The sequence below is a fragment of the Neoarius graeffei genome, chromosome 7, assembly GCF_027579695.1.
Source record: "Neoarius graeffei isolate fNeoGra1 chromosome 7, fNeoGra1.pri, whole genome shotgun sequence".
Lineage (NCBI taxonomy): Eukaryota > Metazoa > Chordata > Actinopteri > Siluriformes > Ariidae > Neoarius > Neoarius graeffei.
The window spans coordinates 66,726,229-66,742,072 of NC_083575.1; the positions used below are offsets into that span (position 1 = coordinate 66,726,229).

The 15,844-nt window shown below is 39.8% G+C and overlaps 1 protein-coding gene across 1 annotated transcript in view; it reads right to left on the reverse strand.

The window, feature by feature from the left end:
- Positions 1-15,844, reverse strand: part of LOC132888902 (kynurenine 3-monooxygenase-like) — a 77,761-nt gene that overhangs the window by 24,048 nt on the left and 37,869 nt on the right. The window contains exons 3-8 of the mRNA XM_060924995.1: positions 15,586-15,655; positions 15,283-15,380; positions 5,151-5,240; positions 4,181-4,229; positions 3,805-3,892; positions 3,426-3,591 (exon numbers count right to left, since the gene is read on the reverse strand). Coding sequence (XP_060780978.1) covers positions 3,426-3,591; positions 3,805-3,892; positions 4,181-4,229; positions 5,151-5,240; positions 15,283-15,380; positions 15,586-15,655 — 561 coding nt within the window. The remainder of the gene's footprint in view (positions 1-3,425; positions 3,592-3,804; positions 3,893-4,180; positions 4,230-5,150; positions 5,241-15,282; positions 15,381-15,585; positions 15,656-15,844) is intronic.

Here is a 15,844-nt window from a genome sequence, read left to right on the forward strand (position 1 = left end):
CAGCATGGGGCTAAGTCTAAAGGTTCTTTCATTTGTATTAAAAATGGAGAACTACTTTGTTCAATCTGCAGATTCCCCCATAACCTTCAAGAACTCCAGCTTCCTCAGTAGCTTTATCCTTCAAGGTGTGAGGGTTCTGACCCCCCCACACACACACACACCCACACACCCACACACATTACCACTGGACTTTGCCACGATCCACAATCCAACCCCCCCCCCCACACACACACACACATCGAACTGCGCACTTTACTTTCCACACCACTAGTGCAATTTGTACACACCACACTGTGCACTTTACACTCCACTAGTGCAATTCTGTTGTTTACATTTTACACTCCATTATTGCAATTCTTAAAGCATATATGCAGAGCCATGGTCTCAGTTTTCGTTTATAAATGCCTTGAGACCTCAAGAATGGCACAGGAATAGTTTTAAGTGTTAACAATAAATCTAATATAATAATTTTATGATTAAAATGATTCATATGGGTAGCGGTCTGAGTGAATGACCTTGACATCCGTGACGTCACCGCAGGAAGTCTATCGGTCTCATTACCATTTCCGCTATACTAAAACACAGAGCTGACTGCAACTCCGATCCTCCATTTTGAGTTCATTTAATCCCCATGCCATGTAGATGTGCTGTTGGCCGGTGCAGCAACATGGCAGAAGGTGGATTTACGTTGCATTCATGGCCCAAGAATGTTCAAACTGCAAAGATTTGGACGCGTTTTGCAAGAAGTTCATGGGCACATTGGGCACCTACGAAGTGGTCTCTCCTCTGCTCTGCACATTTTACTGAAGACTCGTACGAGACCTCTGATCTGTTGAGGAGCGTTGGTTATAAGCCCGTATTGAAAGAGGGTGCAGTACCAAAAATTAAATAAAACTACAAGAAAAGGAAAGTATTTATTTTATTTTATATTTTTAAAAAGGAAAGTAAGTTCAGTTGCACCAGTTCTCAGCAAATTCAATCCAAGGTCAGACCGTTTAATGCTCAGAGATATAAAGAAAACACCAAGAGCTGTGGCAGGATCTTAAAAGAACTATGCATAAATGAATGCCCTCAAACCTCAATTAACTTAAGCAATGTTGCAAAGAAAAGACAAAATGAAAGACTGATAAACTCTTACTGAAAACATTTACTTCAAGTTATTGTTCCTTAAAGCCAAACAAAACCCAAAAAATAAACTCCTTTAGATTGACCAATAATATCCATATAAGACATGTTCAAGTGTTCACTTGTTCATATTTGTACCTGCACACTGTGTACAAATTTTATTTTAAAAGAAGAACAATGTCCCTGGGCGCCGCCATCTTACTCTCTCCGAGATTCAAATATCGCACCCCGAGTATAAATCGTGACGTCACCAACACGCTACATGATTTACCAAAGCTAGTAGAGCATGGGGACCCGTTGCTTCTAAATTGTGTAAACAATCCAAAAGATGCCCGAGTGTCAAGAGTTTGGGTGAAAATAAGCCTGATCATTAAATGCAACATGCTTGTGTTTGTTTTTATTCACTGAGAAAAGTGATATTTTTAGATTCAGTGCAATATGTATACTGTGCCTACTTATTCAGGTGACATTGTGCATACCTAACAACCTGTTTTCTCTTTTTCTTCCCCCCCCCCCCCCAAACCTGTCCCTCTATAAGTTACATGTCGGTCCTGGGATCAAGATGCTGACCTCTTCTGCTCCTTGGACCTGCCTGATTCATCCTGGTGTCCTGTGTCTGGTTGGAGTCTCATCGCATCGCTCCTGTGGAGGGCGGCCCCATATGGACAGCTGGGGGTCGTGCCTGGAGGACGCTCTGGACTCTTGCAGTGGTGCTTTTGTGGCTGAGGACTGCAGTTGACTTGCTGACTTTAGGACGACGGTTGTCGCGAACAGTTTTGCGCTCGGGTTTCCGTCGGTGGGGGGTTTATAGCATCAACGAAGCTGACTTTATGTTAGGACTGGTTATAGTCATGTTGTCTGTTGTTGCCCGGATGGGGATGGGTTCCCTTTTGAGTCTGGTTCCTCTCGAGGTTTCTTCCTCATGTCGTCTGAGGGAGTTTTTCCTTGCCACCGTCACCACAGGCGTGCTCATTGGGGATAGATTAGGGATAAAATTAGCTCATATTTTAAGTCGTTCAAATTCTGTAAAGCTGCTTTGCGACAATGTTTATTGTTAAAAGCGCTATACAAATAAACTTGACTTAACTAGACTGCAAGAATCATGTTGCTATGGCAACATGATTGTTTGAGTATCTGTGTCAGTACTGCGTATGCGTCAACTAGCCAAGGGAGATTTAAACTTCATAAAAGTGAAGTCCGTTGATTCTCGTATTTTGTTACCAGTATAAAAAATAAAATAAAAAAATTACATGGTTACAGAAAATTTCTGATCAGATTTTTAGAATTAGGAGCCTTTGTCACATATACATTACAGCACAGTGAAGTTCTCTCTGCATTTAAGAAGCAGCCGCCTTTATTTGTCACATGCACATTCAAGCACAGTGAAATTCCTCCTCTGCATTTAACCCATCTGAAACAGTGAGCATGCACACACGCACACGCACACACACCCAGAGCAGTGGGCAGCTATGCTACAGCACCCAGGCAGTTGGAGGTTAGGTGCCTTGCTCAAGGGCACTTTAGCCATGATACAAAGTGCTGTTCATTCACTCAACTCCCCTCACATTTTTCCTGCCAGTCCCAGGAATCAAACTGGCGACCTTTTGGGCCCAAGGCTGCTTCTCTAACCTTCAGGCCATGGCTACCCCCTCAGGCCCCTCATGCCAATTGTCAGATGCCATACTAATTGTCATAACCCATCTGAAGCAGTGAAAATGCATGCACATGCTCAGAGCGAGAGAGAGTATGAGAGAGAAAGTAATGCCCTGCGATTGGTTTTTAGAATTAGAAGCCTTTATTTGATGGCTCTGTGTAACAAAGGTAAACGGCTTTCTAGTGTGCCATTAAGGTCATGGCTGGATATCTGGTTTCAGTGCAAATAGTTGTGGCCAGGTAAGCCTATTTTTTAGTAATATCATACTTTTTAAAATGGATAAGTTGTTATAAAGTTTTATTTTTAATTTAAATGTGCAGAGGGCACATCAGGGCACTTGCCGTGATCTGCAAACAGCATTTATTTTTGGGTTTTGTTTGATTTTAAGATGGTTCTACAGGTTACTGAATTACAGTGTGCTCGTTTTTTTCTCCTGATTTACTTTTTGGGAACAAATGACCACATATTGAAATCTAGTTTTTTTTTTTTCCACCTGAAGTTGATTAGTTGTTTTTAGAAGTTGCTGAAGATGTGATAAGTGTTATTTAGGCCTTGATAGATAAAAACATAGAACTGAAGTAGGGTGTACTTTCTTTTTCCCCATGACTATAAATGTTACAGGACTGAGTAAGAAGCCATCACTTACATCACCATTTCTTGGAGGTATAGTAAGCTCAAGGTATCCATGTGGGATGTAAGTTTGGCTGTAATCAAACCGACTGCGGCGTAAAAACTGCTTCCTTGTGACAGAGAAGGCACCATCACAGCCCACTATGAGGTCTGCCTGGATCTCCTTTTCAGTACCATCAGGCCTGCGACAAGTTGCCAACATAGCATATCAATATCAGATTCTCCGAAATTATATTAATTACACAGAGTAAATGTATGTGAAAATGTGGTAACATGAATTTATGACAACATTTTTGCATGAGTGCAGTGTCTCAGGGAAACTGTGGGCATCTTTTTAAACAAAACAGCTTTATGTGAAATGTGAAAATGAGAAGATGGGTAAATAATCTGTTTACCCAAGGAAGGTCATGTTCCCTGTTTCTGGACTCCAGTCAAGCAGTTTATGGTTAAAGTTCAGTTGTGTGTTTGGATATGCTTCAGCCGCTGGAATCAGAGAATATTTGTTTAAAAAAAAAATCAATAAAAATTGTTTCACATGATGGTACAATTCAACAAACGTCTCAGTAACACACCCTTGCGTCATTGTGTACAAGTTTTACAAACTTTACAAAAATCACATAACAATACATCTAACACTAAACCAGATTGCTCATATTTACTGTAAGTACTGATATCCTTTGAAAATACATGAACCTGAATACATAACCCCAAAATACTGCAGGTACCCCAGTAATTACACCAGTAAAAGAGATATGATGCATGTGAGATTACCTGTTAGCAGCTCCTTATTGAGGTTGGTTCTGCCTACAGAAAGGATGTACTGAAAAGAAACAATATGACATTTAAGAAAAATAATAATAATGAAAACAAGAGATGGTTCATTTCTCCATAATAAAGATGATGGCATAGCAAACAGAATGGGGATAGCAAAACATTGCAATGACAAAAAATATTTCCGAATGAATGTAATAAATGCTGCCAGAGTACAAACTTTATTTCCATGTTCCAGTTTTTTCTTGTGCCTTTGATTTAATAACAATATTAAATGTGTGAGAAGTCAAGCAAACGTGAATACAAATTGACCAAGACTGACTGTAATATTAATAAATTTTTGTTTTTCATAATCATTTGTTGACATGAAATGACAAAATCTCCAATTAAACAGACCACATACTGTATTTATGACATGCCTCAATGAAAGCGGTCCCTAATAACTTCAAAAGAGTGGGAGTTTCTCGTGTTCTTTACTTTTACACAGAGTGAACTTTATCCTGTGTAGACAAAAACACTTTGCCTAATGTACCGTGTCTCAATACAGAACCTATTATTCAAAGCAGGAGTGCAAAACTTACACTTCAGTCATTTGTCTGCTTATGAACACCGGATTCAACTCAGTAATTAATTACCAGGGTTTGTGTGTTTTGTTAAAGCAGACAGAAATCACTAAATTTGTTGGACTCCAGCTCTGCAAAACCCAAAATGTGCACCTTTGGTTTAAACATTCACAGTCCAGGCTGAAAAAAGAATGTGAACCTTAGTTTAATGATTTTTTCCCCCTAAAAGCTAACTGTACTCAGGTATTCTAATCAACAAGAGAAGACTGGAGTTGTGAGTCGCAGTTCCTTGCTTTATTAAATGCACCTTTTTCCTCAAGAAAGAGGTCAGTCATGCTCTAATTAAAATAAAATCATAAAGATGCATAAATCTGTGCTGTGACAAAGTAATGTTGATACTGGCCTACCTGACCTTTCTTTCCATATGGTATGGGAGAACGTTTTCCATTCACACTGTGGATCATACGAGCATGCATTGGGATGCCATTGGACACAATCTGTATTTGACAGACAGCAAAACACTGAACCCAATGCATATCTGGGCAATTTTTCAAATTTTAATCTAACAAATATGGATTTAAACAATTTTAGCTGACCTCATATAAACTAAATTTAGTTCATCTTAAATTCAGAGAATGGCACATAAACACAATAAATGAGAAAATAAATTATGGAGGAAAAAGAAAACAAACTGCGGCTGTCCAAAAGTACTTCCTCCACTGGTGAGGACTAGATGCTCAACTTATTGTCCAGCGTCTCCAACTTTTTACACACACATGCAAAAAATAAATAAATTAATAATAATAATAATAATAATAATAAAAAAGTTGGGGGGCGGCACGGTGGTGTAGTGGTTAGCGCTGTCGCCTCACAGCAAGAAGGTCCTGGGTTCGAGCCCCGTGGCCGGCGAGGGCCTTTCTGTGCGGAGTTTGCATGTTCTCCCCGTGTCCGCGTGGGTTTCCTCCGGGTGCTCCGGTTTCCCCCACAGTCCAAAGACATGCAGGTTAGGTTAACTGGTGGCTCTAAATTGACCGTAGGTGTGAATGTGAGTGTGAATGGTTGTCTGTGTCTATGTGTCAGCCCTGTGATGACCTGGCGACTTGTCCAGGGTGTACCCCGCCTTTCGCCCGTAGTCAGCTGGGATAGGCTCCAGCTTGCCTGCGACCCTGTAGAAGGATAAAGCGGCTAGAGATAATGTGATGTGTGATGTAATCTAACAAATATGGATTTAAACAATTTTAGCTGACCTCATATAAACTAAATTTAGTTCATCTTAAATTCAGAGAATGGCACATAAACACAATAAATGAGAAAATAAATTATGGAGGAAAAAGAAAACAAACTGCGGCTGTCCAAAAGTACTTCCTCCACTGGTGAGGACTAGATGCTCAACTTATTGTCCAGCGTCTCCAACTTTTTACACACACATGCAAAAAATAAATAAATTAATAATAATAATAATAAAAAAGTTGGGGGGCGGCACGGTGGTGTAGTGGTTAGCGCTGTCGCCTCACAGCAAGAAGGTCCGGGTTCGAGCCCCGTGGCCGGCGAGGGCCTTTCTGTGCGGAGTTTGCATGTTCTCCCCGTGTCCGCGTGGGTTTCCTCTGGGTGCTCCGGTTTCCCCCACAGTCCAAAGACATGCAGGTTAGGTTAACTGGTGACTCTAAATTGACCGTAAGTGTGAATGGTTGTCTGTGTCTATGTGTCAGCCCTGTGATGACCTGGCGACTTGTCCAGGGTGTACCCCGCCTTTCGCCCCTAGTCAGCTGGGATAGGCTCCAGCTTGCCTGCGACCCTGTAGAACAGGATAAAGCGGCTAGAGATAATGAGATGAGATGAAAAAGTTGGGACGCCGTGTAAAATAAATAAAGAAAAACAGAATGCAATGATTTGCAAATCTTATAATTCACAATAGAAAAATATAGTGCATATATATATATATATATATATATATATATATATATATATACACATCCATCCATCATCTGTAGGGTCCCAGGCAAGCTGGAGTCTATCCCAGCTGACTATGAGCGAGAGGCGGGGTACACCCTGGACAAGTCACCAGATCATCGCAGGGCCAACACATAGAGACAAACGACCATTCACACCTACGGTCAATTTAGATCCACCAATTAGTCTAACCCAGGGGCGTATCACCCGCGGGGGATGCGTACGTTTCATCCCCCCCACTTTTGTTGAAACACAATTTCATCCCCCGCACTTTTGTCAGATTAAAATGACATCATTATTAAAATTATACAGCTACTATAAAATGTGTAACAAGGAAGTAAACTATTGCCATAACATTAGACAAAAAACAGCCACGCAACGGACTCAAAACAGTTTTTCTCACCCGACCAATCAGCCCCTTCGCAGTAAACATCATTCATACGTAAGAGGAAATTGCGCGCGCAGCCTGGACTCAAAAAAGACTCAGCGACGGTAGAGACGAGAAGAAATATTTGGAAGAAATGCCTAGTTGTTGTGTTGTCGGGTGTCAGAATCGTAGCAGTGATGGGTTAAAATGTACAGAATTCCAGCAGGATCTCACCCATTCCAAAATAATCGCCAACGTCTATGGCTAGAAGCCATCAAATGTGTAGACTGGGATGAAAGCACTATGCGCAGGTTTGCAGCGACCACTTTATCACAGGTAAGATCAGGCTATTTATTAAATCTCTCTTTTTTATTCTTTCTAGTCTTCGTTTATTGATGTAGCAAAATACTTTGGTAACGTTTGTCTGATTAGCTGTGTCATAGTTACACAATGCAATGAATATTGTTAGCATGTTAACTTAGCTTTGCATGCAATTTTGTTTGTAGGAGAGGTCTCGCTTGACTCAAGCAGTCCAGATTTTGTGCCATCATTATTTGTGTATGCCGAAAATCACAATTTTAAAGCAAGGATGGAAAGGTAAAATTGTGTGCCCTCACTCTAAAAGCCAACTTACGTTGACTGCTCTAACCTAGCTCCCGTCCTGTTCAGTTTCATTTCTGGTCTCTGCCTCTCGCTTTTTACGCAGCTCTGATTTCTCTTAGCTGCACTCTTTACACTATCATTCCTTTCATTCCATTATCTCCTGCAAATTGCTGTTTAGTGTTGGTATTTGCTGTTGTAGCTAAAGCCACATTGCCATTACGTCACTGGCATAATTTGATTAAAACAATTTCAGTGTAAAACACGTTCTGTACATGCCCGCACATAACATAATCCTATGCGTCTAAAGACTTGTAGGCACGAAGTTTTTCGTGGGTGTACACTGAAGTCTTGTCGATAAGGTACGAGTATATATCTGGCCATTGTATACCAGGGAACTTACTAACATCGTCCGTCCACTCTTTAATTAAATACGGATCCGGTAGGCGATGTGTAGCCTGGGCACGCCCATCCTAAGCGTGACGCAACACGAGGGCCTGTTGTGAGCTTAGTCTGGCCAGGCAAGCTATCTACAGCTCTTCCAAGCTCCAGAAAAATCGGGAGCCAATCAACTTTGAGCATCTCCAACGGCCCTGGGTAGAGGCGTGTTCAAGGCAGTGACGTAGTAGAACCGACCGGAAGCCATAGATTGTTTACAGAATCATGCTGTATTGAAAGCATTCAACGGGAAGTTCTCATTGAAAACGGAGCAAAGAGCAGCCCTGGAGGTATTTATTGAAAGGAAGGACGTTTTCGCCTTGCTCCCGACCGGCTTCGGTAAGAGTTTAATCTACCAGTTAGCCCCGCTAGTAGCCAAATGAATGGGGCTCAGCGAGAATCTTATCACATACGTCAGAGGAAAGAGTGATGTGATTCGTTTAAGCTTCGTCACAGCCTTTTCTGGCTTCGACCAGTAGCAAACTGAGGCATTTCAGGGAGGCGGGTCAACCACGGGCTCTGGGAAACGGTTGGGCTGAATATCTTGGCCAGACCAATAGCTCGTAGAGCTTTGAAGTCGCGTTAGCCAGACTAGGCGATGTCCACTTGTTAGAGTTAACTTATTTATGTAGCATTCTCGATCTTGTAACGACAATTCTTTTGCATAATCTGACAGCTCATAATGCCGGTCTATGGGCAGCGCCATTGTTTCTGAGTCCAGGCTGCGCGTGCATCCTAGCAACGGTCGGTTTGTTTACAAACATGCGAAGGGGTGAAAGCGCTCAATAATACAGTATCTGTCTGCAGAGCCAACACCAGTTTTACCGCTCCTGATTCACCGTTCCAGGTTTGACGTCGCATGCGGTGCTTACTGTGCCTGGCTCTGCAGACAGACCCTTCTCAAAGCGCTTGCGATGCCGTCGTTTAAACAGTTGTCCCAGGCGCCATGCCCTAAAAGATTGTGTTAATTTCCACAGGACTATTAATGCTGTCCTCTTTTGTCGTGCAATATTGACAAGGATGCAGAAAAGGAAAAGGCAGGGGACGATTGACTCCTTTTTCAAGAAGACCCAAGTAAGTTGACTATATTACCCCTTGCTCCTCCTACTCAAGCGAGTAGGACGCTTCTTTGCTTTGCTCCTGCTTTCTTAATCTTTATTTCTATACTTTACTTTCTCATTGAATTTCTACTATTTTTCTTTTTTTTCTCATTTTATTTTTCATCTTTATAAGCTTTTAATTAACCCCGCCGACAGTAGTCGGAGGGGTTATTATTTTCACCTGCGTCAGTCTGTGTGTGTGTGTATCTGTCTGTCTGTCTGTCTGTCTGTGTGTCTGCAAGATATCTCAAGAACCAATGGATCGATTTGGACCAAATTTTGTACATGTGTTGCCAATCACCCAGGAAGGAAACCATTAAATTTTGGAGGTCAAAGGTCAAGGTCATGGCAGAACTTTGAAATTTTCGCCCAATGTATTTTAATAGGGAAAAGGCGGGGTTTGCACTCGTTAGAGTGTCCCTGTCTAGTTTTAATTTAGTTTCCACTTTTTTTTTTTTTTTTAAATGCCAGGGAGCAAAAATCCTGCAGAAAATGCATGGAATTAGAACAGAGGATTTCTATTCTGGAATCAAAGATTAATGCTCTGCCAAAGACGGACGAATTAAAAGCGATATCTCAGGAAAGGAGTACAGAAACAGTGGCTGAGAATGCAGAGACTGCACTCCGACAGACTGAGGACATTGCAGATCAAGTGGAAGAATCCATAACTCAAGCTTTGCAAAATGTGAGTACTGAAAACTGGCAAATGATGGGTGCTAAGCCCAAAAACAAAAACAGAAGAGTAATTACTTCAACACCAGCTCGTTCTACAAATTACAATAGGCTCTACAATCCTATGGAAAATCCACAGCCCATAAGGCTTCAGAACAAATTTGAATGCCTCAGGGATGTGGAAGAGGATTTGTCAAGCGGACAAACACATAGTAAAAAGAGATCACACCAAGATCGAAGAGCTGTGAGAAGAGGCAAAAAGCAGCTCGTAACACCACCTGATCCCACAACCCTTGTTCTTGGTGATTCCACTGTAAGACAATTAAAAGGTTATGAGATGATTATTTGTTGTCTTCCAAATGCATCCATCTCTGACACCAAAGACAGCATTTTGAAACTCATGTCCGAGCATAAAACTATTAAACATATTGTTGTGCATGTGGGAGCAAATGATGTTTTCAGAGAACAGCTGTTTGTCCAAGATGATTTCAGAAAACTTTTTTCTGAGCTCTATAAGACTGGAATTCAATCTTTTATCAGTGGCCCACTCCCAGCGAGAGGAAGTTTTGCTTTTTCTCGACTCTTCAGTCTTAACACCTGGCTTGGAAAAACTTGTTCTTCATTTGGTATGAACTTCATAGACAATTTTAATCTTTTTTGGAATCGTAGAGAATTTTACAAGCCAAATAGCACTGAACTCAGCTGGATTGGAGCCAAAGTCTTAGCAGACCACTACAAACTTGCAATCTTTTCTCAGCCAGCACCAAGGAAAACAGTTGATAAGATGTCGCAGACTGACATAGTTACAAAGCCTAAACAATCGTCTTTGCAAGTCGTCATCAAGGACACACAAACATCTGACTTGCAGGCCTCCCAACATTCAAGGACAGACGACTCCACTTCTCCTCGGATGGATTTCCCAAATAGCATGAAAAAATTGTTCCCAATGGCTACACTCTCTTTTTCCAGCCCAAATCTGTCGCGACAAGCAGTGTACCCAGTTCATCAAAATTGTGTTCGTCCAGGACTTTCAGCTGGCTACAAATCTTTTTCACCATCCAAAAGATACATGTCATCTCCAATCCTTTCACCCTCAAACCAAATGGAACATTTAGAAAGTCTTGTTTGATGTACTCTGGGTCCCTGCAAATGGGTTTAGTGTTGAAAACAAGCTGGGACCCGATGTTGACATTATTCCTGTGTTGATAAGAAACAGAAAACATAGAGCACATTTAACCCTGGGGGTGAACCAATCTAATCTCCTTCCTGTTTTAAAACAGCATCAGGATGCACAACCAGATATTACTTCTAGAATTTCTGTAAAGCTAGCTCTTCTGAACATTAGATCACTTTTAAACAAGTCATTTTTAATTAATGATCTTATTTGCAAACACAATCTTGATTTTTTGCTTCTAACTGAAACCTGGCTGGATCAAGCAAATAGTGCTACCACCCTTATTGAAGCAGCTCCCCCAAATTTAAATTTTTTGAATGTTACCCGACAAGGGAAAGGTGGAGGGATCGCAAATATATTCAAAGTCTCTTTTCAATGTAAACAATCCTCACTTGGTGATTTTATGTCCTTTGAACACTTATGTGCACTTGTTACGTGCTCTCCTAACATATTATTATTATTATTATTATTATTATTATTAACTATTTATAGGCCTCCGAGACATTCAGCCAAAGTCTTTCTTGAAGAGTTTGGTGAACTGTTATCAGTCATTTGCTTAGAGTTTGATTGTCTTTATTAAATCTGGGGATTTTAACTTGCATGTAGATAATACTGATAACATTTATGCCAAAGAACTACTTGCAATTATTGATAACTTTAACCTAGTACAACATGTACAGGGGCCGACCCACTCTCGTGGTCATACTCTTGACCTCGTCATCACAAAGGGTCTTACTGTGTCTAATACTGTTGTTAACCTGGCCTTATCTGATCATTTCTGTGTTTTCTTTGAAGTTTCTATGTCTCCTCACATTCAGAATAGCTCAACGACTATAGGTAGGAGAGTCATAAAAGACAACACGTGCTCTTTTTGAGCAAGCTCTCTCTCAGAACTCAACCAAAATGTCAGACTCTGTAGATGATTTACTGGAATTTTTTAATTTAAATATGACCCAAATTATGGATGATATTGCTCCATTCAAAATAAAGAGTCAATGATAAGCAGAAAGCACCATGGAAGCAGTACCCGGCTGTTAAACTGCTAAAGAGAGAATGTAGAAAGACTGAAAGAAAATGGCGCAAATCTAAACTTCACATCCATTATCAAATCCATAAAGAGATGCTTTGTAATTATAATTATGAAATTCGTAAAGCAAGACAGTCTTTCTTCTCCAACATCATCAGCAGGAATATGAACAATGCCCGTGTGCTATTTTCAACAGTAGAGAAGCTAACTAATCCCCCACCACAATTAGCACCTGAACTTCTCTCAGTTAATAAATGCAATGAGTTTGCATCCTTTATCAAAGGTAAAATTGATAAAATACGGCAGAATATTTTTCATAATATATCTCAGTTGCAAAAAATTGAAAAACTGCAATCACCAATGACACAGATAGATAACTTCAACACAATGTCAGAATTTTGTTTAATTGATTATGAGACTCTTGAAAAAAACTGTACAGAATCTCAGTTCCTCAACATCTGAACTGGACATTCTGCCCACCAACTTTTTTAAGTCTGTTCTTCATCTTATAATTACAGATGTGCTTCAAATTATAAATACATCCTTGGAGACTGGCGTTGTTCCTGTGTCCCTAAAAAAAGCTGTTGTAAAGCCCCTTCTTAAAAAAAATAATCTGGATCCTTCAGTGTTAAATAACTACAGGCCAATATCAAATCTACCATTCATCGGGAAAATCCTGGAAAAAATTGTCTTCAATCAATTAACTGCCTTCTTGATATCAAACAGCCGTTTTGATAATTTTCAGTCAGGATTTCGTGCCAATCATAGCACTGAAACAGCACTGATTAAAGTTATAAATGACATACGTCTTAATACTGATGCAGGCAAAACATCGGTCCTGGTATTACTGGACCTCAGTGCAGCTTTTGATGCTGTTGATCACAACATACTGCTATATCGACTTGAACACTGGGTTGGATTGACTGGTAAAGTTATCAATTGGTTAAAATCATATTTAAAAGATAGAAGCTTCTTTGTTACCCTGGGAAATTGTTCCTCAATGTCAATGTCCTTGACCTGTGGTGTCCCCCAGGGGTCGATTCTTGGACCATTACTTTTCAACCTTTATATGCTCCCACTTGGGCAAATTATCAATAAAAATTAAATTTTGTATCACTGCTATGCAGATGATACCCAAATTTATTTTGCTCTATCACCTAATGATTATGCCCCCCTTGAATGTCTCTACCAGTGTATCGATCAAATCAATAGCTGGATGTCACAAAATTTTCTTCAGCTGAACACAGATAAAACAGAAGTAATTCTATTTGGAAAAAAAGATGAAAGACTCAGGATTACCACTATTCTTGACACAAAAGGGATTAAAACTAAAGAAATGGTTAAAAATCTTGGTGTTTTCATTGACAGCGAGCTAAACTTTGACAGTCACATGAAAGCAATCACTAAAACGGCATTTTATCACCTAAAAAACATTTCCAAACTAAGAGGACTTATGTCAAAAAATGATCTGGAAAAACTAATACATGCCTTCATCTCTAGTAGGGTTGATTACTGCAATGGCCTTTTCACAGGCTTGCCAAAAGACCATCAAACGACTTCAGCTGGTTCAAAATGCAGCGGCGAGGGTTCTCACACGAACAAAAAGAACAGAGCACATTACTCCAATTCTAAGGTCCCTTCACTGGCTTCCAGTAAGCTACAGAATTGACTTTAAAGCATTGCTGCTGGTGTACAAATCTCTAAATGGTACAGGGGACAATTACCTCTCTGATATGTTGCAGCGGCCTAACCCAATCAGATCTACCAGATCAAAACAGAAAAATTTACTATTAAAACCAGTTGTTAAAACAAAGTGTGGTGAAGCAGCTTTTAGCTACTATGCAGTACAGCTATGGAACCAACTCCCAGAGGACATTAAAAATGCTCCTGCTGTTGGCAGCTTCAAATCTAGACTAAAGACCAAGCTGTTTTCAGATGCTTTCTGTTAAATAATTAATATTGTCTTCTTTACATTCTTTATAATCTTTACTTCTCTGCATGTTTTAAATTTACTTTAACTTTATCCTATTTTATTCTTTATTCTATTCTGCTGGGTTTTTTTTCTTTTCTTTCTCATCCTATTTGAACTACTACTTCATTTTATTATTTTATTTTTACTATTGTTTAATTCTTATTATTTTCTTTTAATTTCTTTTAATTCTTTTAATTAATTGTTTTAGAATAAAAATAAAATAATTTTATGTAATTTTATTTCTCTATTGTTTACTGTTTTTGTTTTTACTTCTGTAAAGCACATTGAACTGCCATTGTGTATGAAATGTGCTATATAAATAAACTTGCCTTGCCTTGCCTGCACCTACAGGCTTGCAAACGTGCCACTACTTTGAGTAACCTACTGCTCAATCACTCAACCACTGCACTCATTTCAAGATCGAGGATCCGTGATGCACCAGTTTTATTTAAGGCAGTATTGATTGAAATGCTTAATGTTAGTAGCATACTAGCCAGCTAGAGAGAGAGGCAATATTAGCTATGCTAATGTGACTCGTGTCGACTCGTGTGATTATCAAACGTTGAATGATCTATACACTGTGTATGACTTCTTGGGCTATGTGAAGTTTTTGGTTTTGTTTATATCAGTGTATACCAGTGTAGGCAGCAATACTGACATCTCTGTTATAGAACAGTATTCTGTTACGTAGAATTATCACTCAATACTTTTTGCCTTCACTTACTGAATAATTACATAGCCCTGGCAGTAACAACACCAAAACCCAACATGATAGCTCTCTGCATGAAATGCAGAACTTGGCTGGAGTCAACTGGATTTATAGGCTTTCTGCTGTCCTCCCTTTCATTTTCATCCATGGACCATGGGTATGAAAAAGTTCCATATCGGTCATTGACAATACATCACAGTGTACACGCCGGGCATGTATATAGCCATAAACCGATCTCTAATGATATGTCTTCCCCATTCCAGAACACCCCCACTTTTGGAAAGCTTGATACGCCCCTGGTCTAACCTGTGTCTTTGGACTGTGGGGGAAACCGGTGCACCCGGAGGAAACCCACACAGACACGGGGAGAACATGCAAACTCTACACAGAAAGGCCCCCATCAACTGCTGGGCTCAAACCCAGAACCTTCTTGCTGTGAGGCAACAGTGCTAACCATTATACCACCGTGCCGTGTGTGTATAAATGAGAGAGTGAGTATATCATATTAAACACAGTCATTATGGTGATACCTTGTCTTCCATTCCAACATGTTTTAAAGCTTGGCGTCCCCTATGGGAGAGGGCTAGATTGATGCTCCTGCCCCTTACAGTTTTGGCACAGCGAATATCTGTTAATTAAATTCAGCTAAACATGATAATATTCAATGCTATTATTATTATTATTATTATTATTATTATTATTATTATTATTAGCTGTTCCATATTTCAGATCTATAATTGTATTTAAAAAGGTAAATCTCCATTGTTTACAAATGCATACTTAATAAATGTGCTAAAACATTCTCTGCTTGTAATAACTCAATCTATACATACCTTCTCGAGCTTCAAATACTGCAACTTCAAATCCTCTTTTTGCAAAGAAGCATGCATTTAAGCCACCAACCTATATCAGAAGAAAGGCAGCTTGATCATGTGTCTAAAAAACAAGACAGCATTGTTTAATGTTACTGTAAAAAATATAATTAAATATCTCTGGACAAATGTAAAAACATCTAAGCATTTTTGGTTTTTTTTCCTTCTGTTCATTTTTACACAGTCCATGATTTCCCACTTTGTGTTGTGTAGTCACATT